At 54.3% G+C, this 21514-nt stretch overlaps 1 protein-coding gene across 2 annotated transcripts; it reads left to right on the top strand.

Annotated features, from left to right (window-relative positions):
- The first annotated feature begins 3214 nt into the window (after nucleotides 1-3214).
- Nucleotides 3215-17948, top strand: Ift27 (intraflagellar transport 27). 2 transcript variants are annotated; one of them, XM_006991901.4, is made up of 7 exons: nucleotides 3215-3737; nucleotides 9108-9187; nucleotides 9541-9600; nucleotides 10651-10710; nucleotides 12068-12185; nucleotides 13014-13123; nucleotides 17702-17948. In XM_006991901.4, the coding sequence occupies exons 1-7, from the start codon at nucleotides 3704-3706 to the stop codon at nucleotides 17798-17800; spliced, it is 561 nt and encodes a 186-aa protein (XP_006991963.1). In that variant the 5' UTR covers nucleotides 3215-3703; the 3' UTR covers nucleotides 17801-17948. The 2 variants fall into 2 exon arrangements, with proteins under 2 accessions (XP_006991963.1, XP_042121022.1); XM_042265088.2 differs by lacking the exon at nucleotides 17702-17948 and adding an exon at nucleotides 13228-15008 and having other exon boundaries at nucleotides 3382-3737.
- Nucleotides 17949-21514: the final 3566 nt, after the last annotated feature.

Here is a 21514-nt window from a genome sequence, read left to right as displayed (position 1 = left end):
CTCCAAACCACAGAGGAGGCAAAAAAAAAAAAAAAAAAAAAAGTCCGCAGGAAACCATGACCACGCCTAACAGTGACTTTGAAATCTTCAAAAAGATGACAGGATCCTACAAAGATGATTCCACATGGACTATGATAAAGCCATTAAGCCGATTAACACCATGGAAAAATCGACTTTGGACTACAAACTGGTCAGGACAATTTCGAGAGGACTAGCTGAGATGATACAGCCTGACAGACTACTCGAACAAGGACTTGAAACAAGCCCTGAACTTTCCTTTTATGCAGAGACTGGACAAATGATACAGGACTTGACAATTAACCTAATTTTTTTCTTTTCAAGATTCCCTAAAGATATCTTCACCCCTAGAAAGCAAAAAGAAAAAGAGAATAAGATATGAGATAGATCATTGAATCTACTCTGAGAAAAAAAGATAAAGAAATAATAGGATAAATAGGTAAATCATTGAATCTACACTGAAGAAAAAGGGGAAGATATAAAAATGACAAAAGGTAGACTACTGAATGTATTATGAAAAGAAAAAAGAGAGAATATGGATATGATAAGATAAAAAGGGAGATTATGGAATCTACTTTTAAAAAGGAACTACTTGTTTTTTTGTTTTTTTTTTTGGTTTTTTCGAGACAGGGTTTCTCTGTGTAGCTTTGCGCCTTTCCTGGAACTCACTTGGTAGCCCAGGCTGGCCTCGAACTCACAAAGATCCACCTGGCTCTGCCTCCCGAGTGCTGGGATTAAAGGCGTGCGCCACCATGCCCGGCTGGAACTACTTGTTTTAAATAAGATAAGTAATGAAAATTTTTTGGTCTGAGTTTATCAGATGTTACTGGACTGGACATTATTAATATATATAATGGAGTTTTCATCTGAATCTGTCAAATGTTAATGGACTAGACATCATTAATGTAATTTTGGGCTGTATATATTGTATATACTTATTGGATAGTTTTTCTTGTATTATTTGTAAGCTTTCTTTAATTTTAGACAAAAAGAGAGGAAGTGTGGTGGTATTGTGTTCCCCAAAATATCATGTACCTTAATAAACTTATCTGGGGTCAGAGAACAGAGAAGCCACTAGTTAGGCAGTGATAGCACACACCTTTAATCCTAGCATTCCAGAGACAGAAATTCCTCTGGATCTCTGTGAGTTCAAGGCCACATTGGAAACAGCCAAGCATGGTGACACACGCCTTTAATCCCAGAAAGCCAGCCTTTAATCCCAGAGAGTGGTGGTAGAAAGCAGAAAGATATATAAGGCGTGAGGACCAGAAACTAGAAGCATTTGGCTGGTTAGCATGTGGCTGGCTAAGCTTCAGGCTTTCGAGCAGCCGTTCAGCTGAGAGCCATTGGGATGAGGACACAGAAACTTCCAGTCTGAGGAAACAAGACCAGCTGAGAAGTTGGCCAGGTGAGGTTAGCTGTGGCTTGTTTTGTCTCTCTGATCTACCAGCATGGACCCCAATAACCGGCCTCGGGTTTGATCTTATTAATAAGAACTTTTAAGATTCCTGCTACACCTCAGCCCCGCTCACTACTCCATGCTTAGTAAGTTCTTTCTCAATATCCATGGGATGAATTCCTCAAAGAAGATGCAGCATGACTTTTCCAGGAGACATGCCTGTCTACCCAGACAAGACAGACCAGAAAACAATCCCACTGACATCCAGCATAACAAACCAAATAATTTATAGGGGCTTCTTATGGGAGCATGGACAAGGGTTCCTATGGGAACCTGGGTAACTCTGTCAGTGACAGTTCCAAGAGTTTCTCATGACACAGGCACCTTTTCAGAGAGACATGTCTTCCCCTTCTAAGTATTAGCCCTTATCCTGGGACCCAGTAAAAAGGGAAAAGGCAGTGGGGTGGAGCGCTCTGGCCAACCTGCATCAGCAATGCGGAGCCATGATGGTGGATACACCCCACCCCACCCCACCCCAAAGATTTGTGTGTTGACAGCCTGGCTCCTTAGGGCAGGTGTGATCGGAACTAAGGTTTTTAGGGGGAGTGACTGAATCCCTGGAGCTCTGACTTCATCAGCAGATTGATCCACTCATGGGTACCTAAGGTGATAGGCCACTGGGAGATGACTGGGTCCTGGAAAATGTAACCTAGTTGAAAGAGAGTGTGTCTTTGGGGGCATATGGCTGGAGCGCTTACTCCCTCTCCCGACATGAGGTGGCTATATGCTTACATGCTGTCATTGTTATGATGTTCAACCAAGTGACCAGATGAAACCTTTCCTGTTTTAAATCGTTTCTCTCAGGTGTTTTGTCATAGCAACAAATCCCCAACACACGGACCTATTTCCTCTCTCCCATGAGATCGTTTATCTGTTTCAGAGGTCTAGAGGTGAGATGACTTGCCTAGTCATATCCCACCGCTTGGTGACAAAGCTAGAGTAAAGTCAGATGGTGTTTACCCACCCCCACCCCCACCCCCACCCCTCATGAGGGGCAACATCGGGATGACATCCTTTCATTCACAACGGAGGAAGCAGACTGAGAGAGAGGCATGCCCTCCCATCCGTTCAGGTATCACTTTCGAATTGCGCCTTATTTAGATGTTACATTTTAATTTAGTTGAACTGATACATAATTACAAATTTGTGTGTATTTACATTATGTATACAGTGTATGAGTTTCCATCAGGGCAAAGGTCTCTACCCAAATATTTATGGTTTCTCTGTGAACATTCCTCCTCCCGTCCCGTTTCTGGAAGGTGCCGTCCGCAGTCGCCCACAGTTCAAAGCATACCGGGCTTTCCTGCTCCATATGCAGGAAACTTCATATGGAAACTGTTAACTTCTCCCTCAACATTCCACATCCTTCCCTCCCCGCTTTTCAGGTTTAAAGGCGCATAACAGGTTTTAAGGGCTTTAAAGATGGCACTTTGTTTCTGTATATGAGGCAGGAGATCTGGGGATGCTCCGTTGAACCTAGGGTCCGAGGAAGTCACCATCTAGCATCGGGCTCTCGAGACTGCGGCTTCCTTTATTGCGCAGGCGCCGCTCTGGCGGCGTCGCCCCGCCCCACGTGGGCGAACCCACTTCCAAGAGGACAGGGGGTGCAGGGTGAACTCTTCGCGATGGTTCAAGCCAAGCTCTGACCAATCAGAAAGCCCCGCCCCGCTAACCCCCGCCTCCAGCTGCATCCTGATTGGGCTGCTTTTTCAAAGACGCCAGGAGGCGCACAGCGGTGATTGACATCGTCTGAAGCCATTGGCCAAGCTGAGAGCCGTCAAAGGCAGCAACCTCTCGGCTTCGTGCGGCGAAGAAAAATGGGTTTCCCCGCCTCCTTCTTCTATTGGATCCCTGGAGCCTCGGAGCGTTTGGCAGCAACCAATAGGAGGACAACATGGAGGGAGGAGGCGGGCTGGTGATGGTTGCCAGGATCCTGTTTGGCGCGACTCTTGGGACCAGTGGGATTAGTCGTTTGTGTCCCAGTTCTACGGCAGGGGCCTGGTCCGGAAGGCGGGACTGGGAGCGGTTCCGCTGCGCCCCGCCCCGCCCCGTGGGCACCTCTGCAGGCTGCCTGGGGCCTTGGAGCCCAATGTCCACCCAACTCTAGCGCCCGGGCCTCCATCCATCCATCCATCGCGGCCACAGGCCCTGGGATCAGCTGACCCCGAATCCTAGCCCTCTTTCAGGCGCCCCCCACTCCCCGTCCCTGCTAGTGGGCTGGTTACCATGGTGAAGTTAGCAGCCAAATGCATCCTGGCAGGTGAGTTGTAAATGGGCTTGAACGCGTGGTCTTCGGAGCCTGAGCCGTCCTAACTCAGTTTTGGTTCACGATTGCATCCGTCCACTGTCTGTCTCCCATAGAAATGCCTGCAATGACCAATAAAGCAGATTCCGGAAAGCGGGGCGGGGGGGGGATTACTCCCTCGCCCCTCGGACACGTTTGTAGCTGCAGCTGTGTGTCCCCCCCACGCCCACCCCAGCCCCCGTCTCCCGTATTTTGAGACCATCTTCACCAGGTAGGCTTACAGTACAAACATGGACTTTCCCCCTAAGTTGGGCGTCAGGGACGCTAGCCCCACAAAGTTCACATCAGCTACGCTGGCCCCTCTGATGTCAGGAAGGTGGGAGTGGGGAGGGTTAGCTTTCTGTGTTCCCCAGCTCGGGGCGCGGACTAGGAGTTTCCCCAGAAGTAAGGATCTTGTTATCGTTGACTGACATGAAAAGAACCTGCACAATGCCTAGAGCATGGATAAGAATTAAATAGATACGTGCAGGGTGAGTTCGTGGTCCTCACGCCTGTGGGCGTGCCTTGAGCCAGTCCGAACATTTAGAAGACCACTTAGCTTGTAGACTGGTAAAACAGCAGCTGTGTGGACACTGCATGCCAGGCACCCGTCCTTCATTTAACCCCCCTTGCCACACAGCACAGCAGGGCAGGTTCCGTGTAGTCCCTGCTGTGACTGGGGCACTGAGTGGCGTTAGGGGCACTAGGTGAGCCCCTAGTGAAGGTCATACACAGGATTCCCAGGTCTGCCTGACTCCAGATCTCTGTGGGTCGGGAAATGTCGGCTACTTTTCTTGTTGTTATGACAACATACTTGACCGGCGGCAGCAACTTAAAGGAGGAAGGACTTAACTGTGGCTCTCAGTTCCAGGGGACAGTCCATCCCGGTGGGGAAGGCGCAGTGGCAAGAGACAGCGGCTGGCTGGTCACATTGCATCCACAGTCAGGCCGTGAGCTTGAGCGTGGCTGCTCAGCTCCCTGTCTCCTTTGTATCCAGGCGGGGGCGCCAGCGTATGAAATGGTACCACCCACCTTTGGGGGCGGGCCTTCCGCCTTAATTAACATAATTTCTAGATAATTTCTCACAGACGCGCAGAGCCCATGATTCTTCTTTGTAATCAAGAAATTAGCAAATGAGGAGAGGGTGTCTTTGGATCTTTACCCTTACAGACTGAGAATGGGGGGTAGTTCCCTCAATGACTTTCCTAATTTGAAAACAAAAGGGTCACGATGCAGAAAGATGAGTGAGGGTCGTGTCTCAGACCCTGTTGCAGCCCCAGGAACCCCGGCTCTCTAGAGTGCCTCCGGTTCTCGGAGCAAGCGATCGAGCGCCAGGGGAGGCACTGTTGTGTAACGAAAGGATGTTGGTCAGTCCCCTCCCCAGCTCTCTGGCCTTGGCCACTGTTCAGCTTCTGCACGGGTGAGCTGGGGACATCTTCATTTTTCCAAAGTTAAGTTTCTTTTTAAGTGGGCGGCCCCGCCTGCTGTTCTTTGCTCGTGTCTCCTCAGCTGGTGAGCTCTCAAGAAGCAGGAAGCTCCTGCCATGAGCCCCTCTCCTGAGACTTGCTGTGTGCGTGCGTGCGTGCGTGCGTGCGTGCCGCATGTCACACCCTCAGTGCGAGTCTCTTGCCCAGTCCTCACAGCCACCAGCCAGTCCTGTGTCACCCTCGTGTAACATGAGGCAAGCAAGGTCCAGAGCAATGGAGACCCTTGTCCTAGGTCCAGACCCCAGCACTGTGCCTGCCACGTGATTCCAGCCCCAGCCAAAGTCAGTAGTGGCTCATGGCCTCCGCCTCAACCTGGTCCTCAGTCCACAGCTTCTGTGGCTTGGGATGGAGGGGGATAAAAAGGGCACAGTTGACATGCATCTGTGTTTCGTTATTTAGCAAACAACACTGTGTACCAGACAGGGGACATACTGACTCATGAACTCTCTAGCAGTTCTATGGAGTAGGTACTGCTGTTAGCCCATTTTCCAGATGTAGCAAAGGGGGCATGGAGGGGTTCAGTAATGGACTTAATATGGCACAGTTAGTGTGGAGCTGGGGTCTGGCCCCAAGTCGTTGCCTTTTGGTGATGAACCATCTGTCTAGCGATGTGGGGACAGTAGCCATGCTTCCCTGGAGCGTAGCCCTGGCATCCTTTCCGATGACATGAATCTGATATGGTAGCCACCCTGGTAAAGACAGCAGAGGGACAGATGACCTCAGAGGCCACACAGGAAGCCAGTTGAGATTTGCCTAGAGAGAAAGGACAAGATCTGGACTTGGGGGGGGGGGATGTTCAGGGAACAAAAGGACAAACATGGTGCATCTCGTAAGGGACCATTGGAGATGGCCGGAGAGTTCGAGGTTGACGGAAGAGAGCTGTGGATGCCTGCTGTGGGTGAATGAGAGGACTCGGGACCGTTCTGTTCCGCGGCTCTCTGATGGGGCTGAGATGTGGTTGGTGGCATGGAGAGTCAGGGACAGGCAGTGACAGAATCAGCTCCTGCCACATAAGAGGCCAGAGTCAGCCAGCAGAAGCACCGAGGCACACGGCAGTGGTGCAGAGCCGGAAGGACCCCACGGAGCTAGGTGCGGGCCACGGGAGGGGCACTGCCTGGCCGGTACAGCATACGGTTCCGTCAGCCCTAGGGCAATGCCACCGTGCGCCACATCGCCACCAGGACCTGTCTCCCCCGGCAGGGGACTCAGCTCGGTTTCAGAGCCAGGTGCAACCCAGGCCATTTCTGTGTTTGAGACCTCCACGCAGGTTCAAGCCAAAGGTGGAGCCTGTGTCCTGGTGACCACTACACCCCACGGCAGTGACTGTCAGTTGGTGTCAAGTCGCCATGTCAGAGGCAAGGACACTGGGGGAGCCAGGTGCAGGGGATCACTGGCTCCAGGGCTGGGCAGAGAGAAGCTAAAGAGGGGGCTCCCAGTCCTGCAGATGATGTACGAGCTCCCGGGGAAGCTGTGGGCAGTGGGGGGATGTGACCCGAGTGTAGGCTTGAGAGACAGCCCAGAACAGATGAACTAGGGAGAAGAAGGCGGGATGCAGGAGGTGGTGGTGGTGGTGGTGGCCATATCCTGGAACAACAAAGGTGCTGGAATGCTAAGATAGACGGAGAAATCCCTCAGGTCTGCCGTGAGACATGGGCTTGGCTGCGGACAAGCAAACTGTTAAAGACAGTGGAAGCCCCCACGATGGCTGGAAGCACAGCCAGTTTTGGAAAGAGCTGGCCTAGGGCGGCAAGAGAGAACCAGGGCTGTGACTGTGGTTCAGTAGTCGACCCCTTGCCTCACATAGCTAATCCACAAGCTAAGATGTGGGGGGCGCAGGGGGGGGGGCGTGAGCTGAGGCAGAAGAGCCAGGATCACAGCCCTGAGGATGAACCCAGCAGTGCCCATCTTTGGAAAACTGAAGAGGAGGAAGGCATGTAAGGGACAGGGAAGCAGGCAATAGTGACCAAACAGAGCCCGTGCAGAGTCACCACAACGACATGATCAGGGCGGGGCGATAGGGAATTGTTCAGGCCACCACCCCCATCTAGAGAGTTCACTAGTGAGAACCCAGGTGAGGTCGCCAGACTCGGCGGTTAGTCATGAGGCCGTGGGTAGCCTCACATGGTGCCTTCCCAAGGCAATCCAGTCTCCAGCCCTGGCCGTGGCTCCGGGGAACCCCCGCACCCAGCAGCCACGTGGGCTCACAAGCTCTCGAGGTTTCTCGTGTTCCCTCGGATGCTCTGCTTCTCAGCTGTGCTGTCTGCCTCTTGTCATCCTGTTGCTCTGAGAATATGTTTATCAGCTCCCTCCGCCTCCCCATGCTCAGATCCCTTCTCATAGCCCACACAGGAGCTTTGCTGCCAGCCTTGGTGACTGGCAGTCAGCAAAAAGATTCATGAAATTAACCAAAACCAATCTGTGGGGGAATTTCCCAGGGAGGAAGAGCCAATTTCCTCCCAGGTTTAGGAACAGAATGCGAGTCAGGATAGCGACTGACTACCTTCTGGGTCATCCGGGAGGCAGGGGGGAGGAATTGCTGGGCCATCTGCCCTGGAATAGGTGGGACCCACTGACCTTGAGAGGCCCATAGAGCAAAGAGCCTCAAGGTGGCATTTTGGATTGTCAGCCAGACCAGCCTAGTAAAGCAAGGCAGTGTAACTTCCTAGTTTGTCACCTAGCTTCTCTTGTCCCCTGTGACTTCAGTGGGGGTGCAGCATGGGAGGGAAGGGCTTGTGAAGAGAGTGCCGCCCATGGCCGTTCCCTTCTAAGAAGCGCTGGCAGGAAATCCAGTCCCGAATGGCTCACTCGGCCCTAGCAGAGGTCTCCTACGTCGGGACACCACAGCTGTCATCTAATTGTCTCACAAGAGAAAATGACAGGTGGGAAAAGTCACAACTGAGCAATGTCCGGAGCGTCAGACTGAGGATGGAGATTGGGGTGGGTGCCGGTGATGTCCCCGAGGGTCAGGAACATGAGAACGCAGACAGCCGCTGCCCCGTAACACCTGGGCAGTGGACTGAGAGTCGGTATTCTGCTCTCAAGAAGGGAATGATACCCTGCTCATGTAAGACTGGCAGGGTTCAAGGCTACAGGTGGGACAGCAGAGAGGGCACTGCCCCCACGACAGTTCCGGAAGAACTCGTTACGAGACTGCTCCCTCTTATCTCGCAAAAGACTCAGGTCTGGGCCTGAAAACTGACAGGAACCTTTCTGATCTGCGGTCTCTGGAGCTATTTGTTTAACCAAGAGAGGAAAAGGCTCAGCCCAGCTGGGCCAAGTGGCTGTGAGATATGACTGCAGACGTGGGGTCGGGGTGGAGGTGCATGCTCCTCAGTCCGCACCTAAGCATTCACCTGGCCCGTCAAGATGGAGTACATCACTTGAAAAGGAGTTTTTGCCCAGCCACTGCGGCCTCTGGACGTCTTTAATGCCAGTGCAGAGAAGGCAGGCCGTGGCTCAGCCAGGTAGGGTCACAAGTTGGCTGCTCACTCCCTTCTGTTGGCCAGACGCTGGAGTAAATTGGAGTTTGAAGTGACAGGTTTCCCCACGGGGTGTGCTTGGGTGGAAGACTTGTCACTTCCGTTGCCAGGGCTCGGGAGCCCTCCTTGATCCCTGTTACCTTCTAGGTCATTCCGGTTGACAGGGCTCTGAGGTGTAGAGAAATGTCTCCTGGCCCTGGTAAGCTCGAAAGATGGGTCTCCTGGATCAGTTACCCTGCTGGCAACGTCTCTGCTTCCCACGAGAGCTGCAGACGTTTGCTCTGAAAACTCGGGGAAGTCAAAGCCCTCTGTAGGAGGAGGAGGAGGTTCTCACGCCCCATGGGACCCAAGTGATGTCTTTTCCTCTGCTCTGGCTTCAGGAGACTCGGCTGTAGGCAAGACGGCCCTGGTGCAGATGTTCCGCAGCGATGGGACCCATTTCCAGAAGAACTATACTCTGGTGAGCTGGGCCTGGGCAGCCCCGGCCTGGTCACAGTGTACAGAGAGGCATGACCATTAGCCCCGAGAGAGTGACTTAGCAAAATCCCCAGATGATGTCCTAAGAGGCCTGAGAAAAGATGGGGAAATGGCCACATGGAGAGCCAGTTTCCACTGGCCGCCAGTAAAAGACTGTCTCCTGGGGGGACTGGCCAGGACACCACATGGTTGCCAGGGACAGTGGAGGGCAGGGAGTTGGGAGGCCATCAGGGCCTCTGACTTCTAATTGACTGGGATACGTCTGCAGAGAGGTGGGGGGTCTTGCCTCATTCTGGGTCGCCCCACTAACGCCCATCATCTTGGTGTCCCCGGCAGACAACAGGTGTGGATTTGGTGGTGAAGACAGTGCCAGTTCTTGACACAAATGACAGCGTGGTGAGTGGAGCCCTGAAGCCAGGGCTTCTGGGGCTGCCGCCATGGGCTGGGGGTGCCCTCTCTGCAAGGGACGTGGGGCAGTGACGCAGGGGGTCTTGGAGGGAGGGCCTGAGGAGGGAGGGGAGGGCAGGGCTGGGATGCAGGCCCTACCAAAACAACTTGGTATCTTTTATCTGAGTCCTTAATGGGATCCCTCCAGAGACCCCATGGTATGATGTCATATCCGAGTGGCTGCTCCCAGGGAGAGGGTCTGTAGCATTCACTGGATCCTTAAGGAGACCCCGTAGGCAAAATGAAAGACACAGACGTTCCCTGATACCACAAGAAAGGCTGAGGCAGGAGCCACTCCAGAAGGCAGGTCATGGAGTGGACAGCACTGGCTACCAGGGTTCAGAGCCAGGCACGGGGGGTCCTGCACCTGGAGGGGGCTCGGGGATCTCAGGGGACCCCGAGCAAGCGAGCAGCAGCATGGTGGAGGGTTTCCACCAGGGCTGGGAAGGCTGGGCGCCTTGTGTCCGGAGCACACGGTCACCATCTCAGAGCGGTGACAGGCTATCATCGTCGCACCTGGGCTGGGAAGGCTGGGCGCCTTGTGTCCGGAGCACAGGTTCACACTGTCCTACTTTAAGCAGTGTCCCCAGGCCTCCTCGGTGACCTCCTTTACCAAGAATCCTCACACGATCTGAGAATCCATTTGGTTAACAAAGCACAAAGTGGCCTTTTGGACACCAAGATCACGTGTCGGCCAGCTCTGCGCTCTGTCCCGCCAGGTGGGCAGTCAGCCTGCTCCCTCCACTTTGTGCTTGAGGTCGGGAACGGTGGGCCAGGTCACGATGCCAGGTGGGCGGGAGCTGTGCCTCTGCCCTCGGGGCACTCTGGACTGCTCTCGCCAGTCTCTCTGGGGCCTCAGATAGAGCGTGTGCGGAAGCACCCACGCGCATGGGCGTGTACTCTCTCTGCCCTCGAAACCACGTCCACAGAGCACTTGGTGGGAAACCTCGACTTGCCCCTTACCGTGTTCACTTCTGAGATACACTTTTCCGCTTCCAGGAACTCTTCATTTTTGACTCAGCCGGCAAGGAGCTGTTCTCTGAAATGCTGGATAAATTGGCAAGTAGTGTGCTCTTTTTTTTTTTTTTTTCTCTTATCCACCTCCGCCACCCACTTGTGCCCAACCCTTTCTCCGGTGGCACTCCCCGAAGGGACACACTGGGGCCATCAGAAGGTAGCCAGGCAGGATCCTTTAAGGGGCATCCCTGCCAGCTGGGGTTTGGGGCCCTTGGCAAGTAGGTGTTCCTACGTGCCCATCATGGCCACTCCCAGCTCTGGAATGTGCCAGGAGTCTTGAAGCTGGTCAGTCCTTGAAGCCTGCTCCAGGCTGCTGTTTTTGAACAGCCCCTTCTGGGGGTTTTACAGCCCTCTCTGGCCTCCCAGGAAAGGAGCACTGATCTCGTTCCCTCTAGGGAGGCCTATAGCCAAAAATGAGGCTCTGCCCCCTCTCCCACACCAAGAAGGGTCCTTGCATTGGCCTTATTCTGCCAAGCTCTCCAGAGCCCATCCTGGGCTGGCCTTCCACGGATACTAGAACATAGGATTCCGCAGGCCCCACAAGGTCAGAGCAGGGCCTGATTGTATAGGGAGGTGGTACCCAGAGCCTGTGCACCAGAGGGAGAGTCCACAGCCCAGGCAGAGGCATCCTGTGACCCCCATCATGGGCAGGCAGCAGGATATTTAGGGATTCTTTAGGCTAACAGCCCTTAGTGTGGAACCCTGGCTCTTGATTGGGTGACAGCGCCCCCCCCCACCCAGGTGTTAGTGTAGTGTGCATTAGGGCTGATGGCGACACCATAGGGAAAGCCAAAATTGTCCCCAAGTTTTGAAGAGCCCACCCTTATGAAGAAGATGCCAGTAGATACGTCCAGGGACCAGGCAGTGAAGGAAACCGCGTCACCCTCAGCAGCCTGCAGTTTACGAGAGCACCATAGTCTCTTTAGTGGTGGGCTCTCAAATGATTGTGATGCGTGAGTTAGTAGAACCGTGCAAGACAAGAGCGGGCTGCTGTCCCCTAGCCTGGCTGCCCCTGGAGCCTGTCAGCCAAGGCCAGTCAGCATCCCCTCTGAGCTGTTTTCTTCAGCTACGAAGTGAGACTCTCCCCCAGACAACCCTACCAACTGGGGCGTCTCCGTGATGAGAGGTGCCTGGCAGCCACTGCTCCCTTCTGGGTAGGAATGCCCCTCCCCCAGGTTCAAGCTCACCTGTCCCAGATGGGAATGCCTGTCCCGCATGAGTGCCTCTGAGCCTGGCCTGCTCCTTTCATTCTGTGGTGAACGGTGGCTATCTGTGAGTGTGACCGTTTCCCAGCTCACATCCCTCCCTCACCCGCCTCCCTGAAAGCTGGGTCCCCCCGCCTCCAATCCAAGAGTCCCTGTTCCACCCCTGAAATGTTCTTCTCCTGTCCCCTGCTTAGTGGGAGAATCCCAATGTCCTGTGTCTCGTCTATGATGTGACCAATGAACAGTCCTTCATCAGCTGCACCAGGTGGCTGGAGAAGGTCCGGGCCCAGACTCCGGGTACCTTCCTCCCAGGTAGGAACTGTGGATAGCCTTTTGGTAACAGCAAAGGCCTCTGGCCTTCAGCTCAAGGGCCTTGGGTCACTACACATGCCACTGTGGGAACAGGACAACCTTCACTGTGCCCTTGCTCTGCTTTTTCATGGTCTTGAAAACCGCCCCAAGCCTGGGGTAGGGAGACAGTGCCACCCACCAGGAAATGTTGTGAGAGTCTGGATAATAAGAAGGAAGGTGCTGCATTCTGAATTGATGTTTTCAGAAAGCTAACTCCGGGGAAGAATCCCTCATTTTTCCCCAGTACACAGGGCACAAGTTACATTCCAGCCCTGTTATCACTTCGGCATGCTTTAAATCAGTTTCTTTCTCATCCCTGTGTGAGATCAACAAATTCTCCTCATTAGAGGCCAGAGAAAGCAGCCTCCAGAGACGGGCTGAGAAATTAGCACAGCCGAGCCAGCTGGGAACGGAGCTCAATTACCTGAGTCCCTGACTCCGAGCCCGGGCCCGAGATTAGCATTAATGACCATGTCCGATGTTGGTTCCATGTGCTGGGAATTATCACAAATGCTTTTCTAGACTCAGCCCAGGCCAGCCTGGCGCTTACAGCCTTAAGGAGACGAGGAGCATAGATCTGTGTGAAGCCACAGGAGAACTTTGAGGGAGCTGCATGTGCACAGCAAAGCCAACCTGTCCTCTGTGGCCCTTGGGGACCTTCCCTTCTGGTGCATAGCACCTCAAGTGGGCAGCTTCTGTCACCTGATGGATCACATGCCCTTCTCTCTGCAGCTGACCTCCCATCCTGCCACCTCAAAACACAATATTGTGGTTATTTCTCTTGAGTAGGTGTTTTAGTGGGGACTAAGACAGACCTGGCTGGCCGACGAACAGTGGATTCTGCGCAGGCCCAGGCGTGGGCACTGGGCCAAGGCCTGGAATTCTTTGAAACATCTGTGGTGAGTCCGCCCCCCCACCCCACGCTCTGAGCCACTGATCTGAGAGAGCTCTGTGCTGGAGGTTTGTTCATGACCTCAGATGCATTTAGTGGTTCTGTTCCCAGGTGCAAAATCTAAATTCTGCATTCCAGCCAGAATGCTGACACTCCACCCAGAATGCTCAGTGTGTGTCCTGAGAGTCCTCTGTGTGGCCCCAGGAAGCAGGACAGACAGCCCACCCTAGGCAAAGCTGCGTGCATCTCAGGAAGACTTTGAAGTGGAAGGTGTTCCATCTCCCTGACCCTTGAACTCTGTGAGCACTGCAGAAGGACACAGCACTTACTGTTGGCTTCAGTGGCACCTCCCGGATAGCTCTGCGAGACAGGAATTGTCCTGTCCCCAACTCAATGTTGAAGTGAAAAATGACTATCCCAGGCCCACATGACTGGGGTGCACCCAGCCCCAAGACCACCACCACCACCACCACCCCATCCCCCCCACCCCTGGCCTCTCATCGCATAGGAGCATCTAGTGTCATCTTTGATGTAAGAGCCTTCCTGCCGTGAGAAACCCTGAGTGATGGGTCACTGGCGTCATCGGGGCTGTCTAGCACAGTGACAGATCTTCTGACATTTGGAACGTTGAAAGGTTCCGGGCACGTGGTTCTGACCACACCACATGCCTGTTCTGAGCCTCCCACCACAGGCATGCAGACGGCCCAGACACCAGTGTCTCATAAGAAGCCGTGGCCCTCCCTCGCTCAGGAGCATTGCCCAAGAGTCCTGCCAGGCCTGCAGTGGGGTCTGACCTTGAGGTCTCTAGACCCAGTTCTTTGGCTTTCCAAAAGAGTCAGCGGGGGTAGAGCATACCCTGGGTGTCACCTCCTCCAGCTGCAGGCTCTGTGCTGTGTGGATGTAGACATCTCTAGTGTCCCACACTGGCACACTTCCCCAGAGAAGGCGTAGCCTTCAGGGCAAAAGTTCTGCCTTCCCATGGCATGGAGCGCATCTGGCTCTGGGACCCCTGGGAATGGGATGTACACCATGGGGCCTCAGCCTCCTCACCCGCAAGGACAGGGATAGGAAACTGCCCTTTGCTGATTATCACACACAGGCATGTAAAACACGTAACACAGCGTCTAGTCTAGTTGAGTAAACACTCAACATGCTAGCGTTTTATAACAGGACTGCTCCCCAATACGGTGTTTCTATTGTTACTACTTACTAGACCCCAGAACCAATGTCTGGTACAGAGATGGATGTCACCCCTGCCTCGAGTCCAATTACCACGATACTCGATTAATGAAGTTCAAAGGCAAGAGCTCGCCCTGCCCAGGGCTCCCCGGCCGTGCCGTGCTGTGCCGTGCCGTGCCGTGCCGTGCCGTGCCGTACACTTTGGAGCGAGCAGTGAGCTGTAGACCCATAGCTCCCCATTCCCTCCTCCTCCCCCTTCGTCAGCCACACCATCCCCTCCCCCCAACACCCCATATTTCCCAGAAATTAAAACCTGCCCCGACACATCAGTCACCCCAGGCCACTGGTCAGCTCCGTTCGGGTGTCAGCGAGGATGCGCATAAATCCTGCTTGAAGAGGCTGCAGTTGAGCACTCGGTATTAACCGTGCCAGTTAACTAGTCCCCCCTGAGTTGCCGCTAACAGGAGCGCCACTGGCAGCCCGGTTAAGAAAGCTGTAATTAAAAAGGGAACATAACCCAATGTGGTTTGAGACGCTGCCAAGCCCGTCCTCCTCCTCCGCTCCTTCCCAAGTGCGGCCGCCTCGGGGAGAGACCCCCATGGTTCTTCAGCTCTTAAGCACCCCTTCATGTCTGACATTTCCGGGCCCCCCAAAAAAGTCAAAAAAAAAAAAAAAGGATGTCTTTGAACAAAGTTTAAAGAATTTTCTAAACCAAGGTCAAAACCCATTCTTCATTGCTAAGGTGAGATTACGTACAGAACGTGAGAGCCAGGCCAAGTTCACGTCTCCCCGGCGAGGGCTGCCCTCCCAGGCCACCGAGGGCCTGCTGTTTGATTGTGTAAATTACCTTTTGAGCTTCAAAGCAACCTGACAGGGCAGCTGCCGCTGTCGCTGTTGTTCAGTTAGCAGACAGGCCCAGAGAGGCTGTGTATCTCTCCCTGGTGCACAGCTAAGGGGTAGAATCTAGACCAGGACACAGCCCTGCCCGGGAAGAACAGAGTGCTTCAGGTCTTCCAGAAGGAGTACACACTCTTGACCTCCTCACGGGACCTGCTTGGGGGCCCTTGGTGACAGAGTTCTAAGTCACACCGAGGGCTAGTCTGAGCCTACTCTAAACATTGTCACTCAGTAGCCTGTGTTGTCCGTGTCCAAACTGCTCAGGATGATAATTAGTCATCAGATAAAAAGGCTTCTATTGCTGGCGGCCCCCTTAATGCGTTTGGAAAATGGTTCAATTTCCATCTCTTTCCAAGCACTCCATGATGTCTGTCGAGGCTCCTGGGCATTGAATTCCTTTCGTTTTATGATAGGTTCTCCCGACTTGTGCTTTGGAGAGCTTTTGACTTCATCTAGAAACTTCCCACATAAGGCTTCATAGGCCTCCTTCCTTCCGCTGGGCGCTTAAGGACACTTTGGTTGGGGTGGGGGGGTGGGGGGTTATTCAGTGACATTGACTGCCTGGGACATGATGGCCACACAAGCAGAGGTGCGGCTGGCTGGCTGGGCTCTCCTGCCTGTGGGGACCTTAGCAGGTGCTCGCTGGGCTGCAGTCTGTCCTTTCAGCACACCCTTGGCGCTGAGCCCTGCTTTTTCTTGGCCCGCAGCTCCCCCTGATTGCACTTGCTTCTCCCTTGCTGTGGGGTCCAGGCAGCTTTCTTCCCCAGGCCTGGTACACTTCTGTCCTTTGTATGGCCACATCATTAAAAAGGTCACCCGCCCCAGCCTGGATCAGGATACACTGTCCAGCTGGGCCCCTCCACCCTCTGGGCTTCATCCACTCCTCCGTAAAGTGCAGACACACCGACTTCTGCGATACTCCTCCCATTTCATCGGGGACACTTCAGGGCCTCGTATTGAGCTCTGCTGCGCCTTTGGCAGCCGCTGAAAAGCTTTCAGACAGGCCCTTGTAGACTCTTAGCTGCATCTCCTATCTGCAGTGTGCTAGGTTCTCGCTGCCACTTCGTTCTTAAAAATGCCCAAATGGTGTGGTGGTGTGTGTCCCTGTAATTCTACTGCTTGGGAGACTGAAGTGGGCAGATAAAGCATTCAAGGCCAGCATGGACTGCATAGCAAGACCCTGTCTTAAATTGGTGGTGGTGGTGGTGGTGGTGGTGGTGGTGGTGGTGGTGGTGGTGGTGGTGGTGGGTGATGGCGGTTAGAGATGTAACTCAGGTAGAAAAGTGCTTATCTAGTTCAGGGCACTCTGAATTTGATCATCAGCACCATAGAACATACCTAGAACCCCAGAACTCCAGAGGTAGAGGCAAGAAGATCAGAAATCCAAGGTCAGCCTTGGCTATAGTGAGTTCGAGGCCAGCCTAAGCTACATGAGACCTTGTCTCACAAGACAAAAAAGTTGGCTGAGAGACAGGTTCCTAGGTTGGGTCCCCTGGTGTTGCAACATTTTAGGCCCAATAAAAAACTTGGGAGATAGGAACCCAGACACAAAACAAAACCAGGCCCCCACATTGCAGGTGCATAGTGGCCATGGTGTCAGGAGGTTGCTGTGTGTGTGTGTGCCCTGCCTTCTGACAGCCCCTCGGACCTCACCTTGGAGGGCCCGTCATTGGCCACTCTTGGATGCAACCTAAGACAAGCTCCTTCATTTTTCCAATCCTCTGGACAATAGAGATGTCTTCTGGGCACGTTTAGTCATGAAAAGCAAGCGTTCATTTCAGCTCAGTCAGTGCCACCCCAGGGATCAGGGATGAGGAAAACTGTTAAACCTCCAGCCAAGAGCCAACTCTGCACCTTCTGTGGAGTCAGAGACGCCCTCCCCAGCCAGCCACGTGGGAAGAGCCATGTGTTCTTGTTGGGATCTGGCCCCATCCCAGAAGTCCTAGCGTATTCCTTAAAGATAAGCCTGTTCCCATTTGTCCCTGTGTCTCCATCATGTCCCCTCTCCCCGCCCCCCACCCCCACCCCATAGCCCTAATGGGTCCCTGGAGTAGAAGGTCCCCGCCTCTCTGGTAGGGGGTTGGGTGTGCTGTGCCTCTCTTGGCTGGGCTGGGCACTGTTGCCTTTCCAGCCCCCTCTCTCCTCTTCGCACCTGGAGGCCAGCTGTGGCCAGACTCTCCTGTAGCACATCTGTCTGCTGTTTTGCTTTGGCCTCTGTCATAGCTGAGTAAGGGGATTCATCTTCACGTCCTCCACGCAGAACCCTAGTGGCCACAAGGACGGCTCTACAGAGAGACCTCAGGCCAGACCCCGGCTCCTCTGCTCACATGCCATGCAACGGTCTGTGTGTTCTTTCTGTTTCCCATAAAATCTTCGCTGTGATAGCAGCCGCCCAAACTGCACGAAGACGCCCTGACACCAGGTGTCAGGAGCCGGAAGTGAAAAACGCCTCTAGTAGGGGCCAGCTCCCCCAGACTGTCAACTCTCACGCCCTTCTCACTTCTTACAGAAGGAGATGGACAATTACGAGGCCCCCTTCCACTGTCTGGCCAAGCAGTTCCACCAACTGTACCGGGAGAAGGTGGACATGTTCCATACCCTGGTGTGAGGGTATAGTGGACCGTCCCACGGGGCTGGCCAAGCTGGGCTGGCCTGCCGTGAGTCCAGCAGACCTTCATCTCTCCAGAAGACAGAAGATGGAGTGTCTGGTACTTCTCAACTATCATCACAGCTTTCAATAAAGTGAGGAAAGTGAACATCAGCTGCTTCCGTTCTTAATTGGGGCTGTGCCTTTAGCCCCCTCCCCCCCTGCACTGGCCAGTCACAGGGTACACCTGGCCCCTGTTTCCACCCTCCGTGTATAGGGCCTGCCTGTTCTGCAGGTCCCCAATAGGCCTTCGGTAGAGAAGGCCAACCCCGGGCTGGTTTGGAAGTACCCATGAGCTGCCGCAGCACCAGTACATAGAACCACCCCTGACTGGAGGATCTCCAGGCACCACTCTTCCTTGAGGGGACTACTGTTCCACGGAAAAAAGTGACCCCTGCCCGCACCCACTGCTCAGCTTGGGTGTCAGCCAGCCTCTCGTGGCTACGCTGCTGGGAACCCCGAGTGCCCAGAACGCTGAGAGCTGGGCCGCTTCCTGTAATGGCCCCCTCTCCGCTCCGAAGCTGGGCGACTGGCTGTGTCTCCCTCCGCATCGAGCTGAGCCGCAGTCCACACCAGGGCTGCGGCTGCAGTGTGGCACCTGAGGCCTAGGATTGCCACTCTCCCCTGGGGACCCCCACTTCTTCAGCGACCCCCCTGGTCCACAGGGCTTTTGTCACCCCCAGTCCCCGATCCTCTTTTGAGAGAGTGTCACACCAACAGCACTAGCTAGGAGTGTACAGCCCCCCGTGTGTCCTTGTGGTGACGGCCATGATGGAAGGCCTCTGGTTACTGCTGGTGACCCACCACGTCTCTACATGAGCTAAGCGCATTACACGTATCCGCCAGTTCTGTCCTTACAGCATGGAGTCTGTTAATATCCCGCTTTTACAAATGACAAGCTGGAAGGAGAAAATTAAGCTCAGCCAAGGGGCAGCCGAGCCAGAACGCTAGACTCAGACTCCAGAGCCAGCAGCATCCCGCTCCCCTCCTCCCTCCCCCTGAGCTTGGCAGGAGCCGTGGAGGCCACGCTGCCTGCAGAGGGTGAAGGTCAGGCTGCTTGCCAAGGTCACAGGAAGGAGAGAGAAGTGTGTGCAGGGCAGCCAGGCACAGAGCAGCAGCCAGCACCCACACCTCCCTACCCCATGCCGTGACTCCTTAGTGTGCACTGACTATGGCCACTACAGCCTGGCAACTGCATCACTTCAAAAAAAACCACAACTGAGGGTTGACTGCAGGCCAGGCACATGTCTAGACACTGGCAATGCCAGGCTACGGAAGGTCCTCGGTGTACAACCAAGAGAACAGAAAGCATTTTCCATCATCCTAAAGCTGGTTCCTGGGGCCCCAGGATCTAGCCCTGAGATCCCGTGCCACAGAAACCATGTCCTAAAGGTCCCTTGTCTTGGCAGCTGCCCTCAACCGCATCTGACCCCTCTGCTCCCCACTCTACCCTCCTGTGAGGCCAAGGTGATCAAAGTGGAATAAATGATGCCACCTCTCCTCAGCCTCAGAACCTAGTGAAGGAAGTCCCTGGAGAGTCCTGCAGCTAAGGCCACTGCCAGTAAGAGGCACTGGCATTGGGCTCCCCAGCTGGAGGCCAGGGAGGCTGCGGAGCTGGTGCCCGCTGCAGGCTGGGTGCTGGTGCCCTTGTAGGAACCCAGGCAGTGTCGCTGCAGTTGGAATGCCTCTCTGGGGACTCATGGGGAGGCGCCTGCTTCCCAGAACACCAGGGACCTTGCAGAGAGTTCTGATGGGAACATGTGGAAAGGAGCTATGGGCAAGCCAGGTGGCATTGGGCAAAAGCTGCTTCCTACCTGGAAAGGGGCAGGGGGATTGTTCATCTGACAGCTGAAAGGGTCACGGCTGCCTCCCACCGTCCAGGGGCACGGATGCACCAAATCCAGAGAGACCACAGCAGACTAAACCAAACCAAGAGTGGACCTTGGGGAGTGTGCTAGAGAGAGAGAGAGAGAGAGAGAGAGAGAGAGAGAGAGAGAGAGAGAGAGATCATGCTTCCCTCCTCCTCCTGGGAAGAGATTTGAACAGACTCACAGGCTTCAAATCGGCTGGTCTAAGGCATAATGAGCGAGCGTGCCTGACCACGCTGAGGAGCCTTGGTGAACGCAGCAGGAATAGAGAGCAGACTGAGTTTAATGGATAGAGAAGGCAGAAGGCTTGGGTATTGAGCCCATGGGCCTAGATTCCCTGGCAAAGTGGTTCTTCCTGTAAATAAGACCCTTTCAGACAGCACAGATGGAAAAACGGAACTGTGGTAGCTGGACATTGGGGTAGTGGGGCTGGGCTAGATGGGACCCTAAGGAGATGAATTTTAGACCTGACATATGTCTGCATGTGCCTGTGTTGGGGTACAGTCACGGGCAGCGAGGGAGGAAGGTGCAAAGGCTCTGGAGCCTTCCAGTCGGGAAGAACTCCAGGCCAGTGAAGACTAGTCTGGGGTGTGCTGAGGAAGCAGAGGGAGGTGGGTCCACAGGAGGTGAGAGGAATGTGTGACTGGTTCCAGAGCATCAGAGGCCAGTGAGAAGAAACAGTGTGGCTCTTCCACCCTCCTGGTGCCAGCCACCATTGTAGGGAGCCTAGCGAGGGGTTTATCCCCTTTGGAGACTGAATAGACATCCACGCTATAACTGTGATAACTGTGGGTGTAGGGTGTACTGGGGGAGGGAGAACGGAGGTCCTTTTTCACCTTATTTTGAGATGGGGTCTCATTGAACCTGGGGCTCATAGCATAAGCCAGACTTCCTGGCCAGCAAGCTCCACACATCTGCCTGTCTCACTTGTCGTCCCCTCCCCCCCCCCACCGCCCCCACCGCCAGCAGTACTGTGGTTACAGATGTGTGCATCTGTGCCTGGTCTTCTGAACTCAGGTCCTCATACTTACACAGTAAAGCATCTTACTGAGTGAACTGTGCATCAGGTCTTGTGTCCTGAATGTGTGTGAGCACCTACTGCATACCAACCCATTCCAGTGAGTGATGCCTGTGCTCAGTCAGACCTTGTGTTCCAGTGGGATAGGAGAAGGGTTGGACAGAGTAGGTTAATCGTGCCTGCTGTCAGGGGCCAAGAGAGCAAGGGAGGACAGAGGCCACGCAGAGCCAGGGTGAGGGTTGTGATATGAAATGGGCAGGTCAGCGGACGCCTCACCATGAAGGTGACATTGAAGCTGGACTTGAAAGTAGACAGAGCCACTGGCATCCTTGGAACAGGGTTCCCTGGCATCCCTCAGGGATGGAGCCTTCCTTCTGCAGCGGTCAGAACAGGGACTCAGTCAGGTGAGCAGGAGCCGGGTGCATGGAGGAGGAAGCGTCTGCCTTACAGTTACCAGCCGTCTGTAGAGAACAGTGAGCCAACAGTGGGCTTCTAACCTCTGAGGGATGCACAGAGTACCCAGCTGGAGTCTCCTAAGACAGCCCCAGGAATGTGCAACAGCCCAGGCCTGGGGAGAGGACTCCTGTTCTGTGGCACATGGCCTGAGGCTCCATGAAGCTGGCTAGCAACAATGCCCTTGGCTACCCCTTTGTTATTGTTGAGACCAAGGTCTCATGTAGCTCCAAGTTGGCCTCAAACTCGTTATATAGCTGAGGATGACTCTGAATTTCTGGTCCTCCTGCCTGGACCTCCAGGGTGCTGGGATTCCAGGTGTATGCCAAGGTGTCC

This window comes from Peromyscus maniculatus, chromosome 20 (genome assembly GCF_049852395.1).
Source record: "Peromyscus maniculatus bairdii isolate BWxNUB_F1_BW_parent chromosome 20, HU_Pman_BW_mat_3.1, whole genome shotgun sequence".
Classification (NCBI taxonomy): domain Eukaryota; kingdom Metazoa; phylum Chordata; class Mammalia; order Rodentia; family Cricetidae; genus Peromyscus; species Peromyscus maniculatus.
This window is presented reverse-complemented; position numbering and strand designations above follow the sequence as displayed.

Excerpts from the sequence above, each read along its gene's own strand:
- Ift27 (XM_006991901.4), top strand. The coding sequence starts at position 3,704 with ATGGTGAAGTTAGCAGCCAAATGCATCCTGGCAG. Across the intron at positions 9,601-10,650 it reads TTGACACAAATGACAGCGTG|GAACTCTTCATTTTTGACTC; the intron begins GTGAGTGGAGCC and ends TTCCGCTTCCAG. Across the intron at positions 12,186-13,013 it reads TCCGGGTACCTTCCTCCCAG|GTGTTTTAGTGGGGACTAAG; the intron begins GTAGGAACTGTG and ends TCTCTTGAGTAG.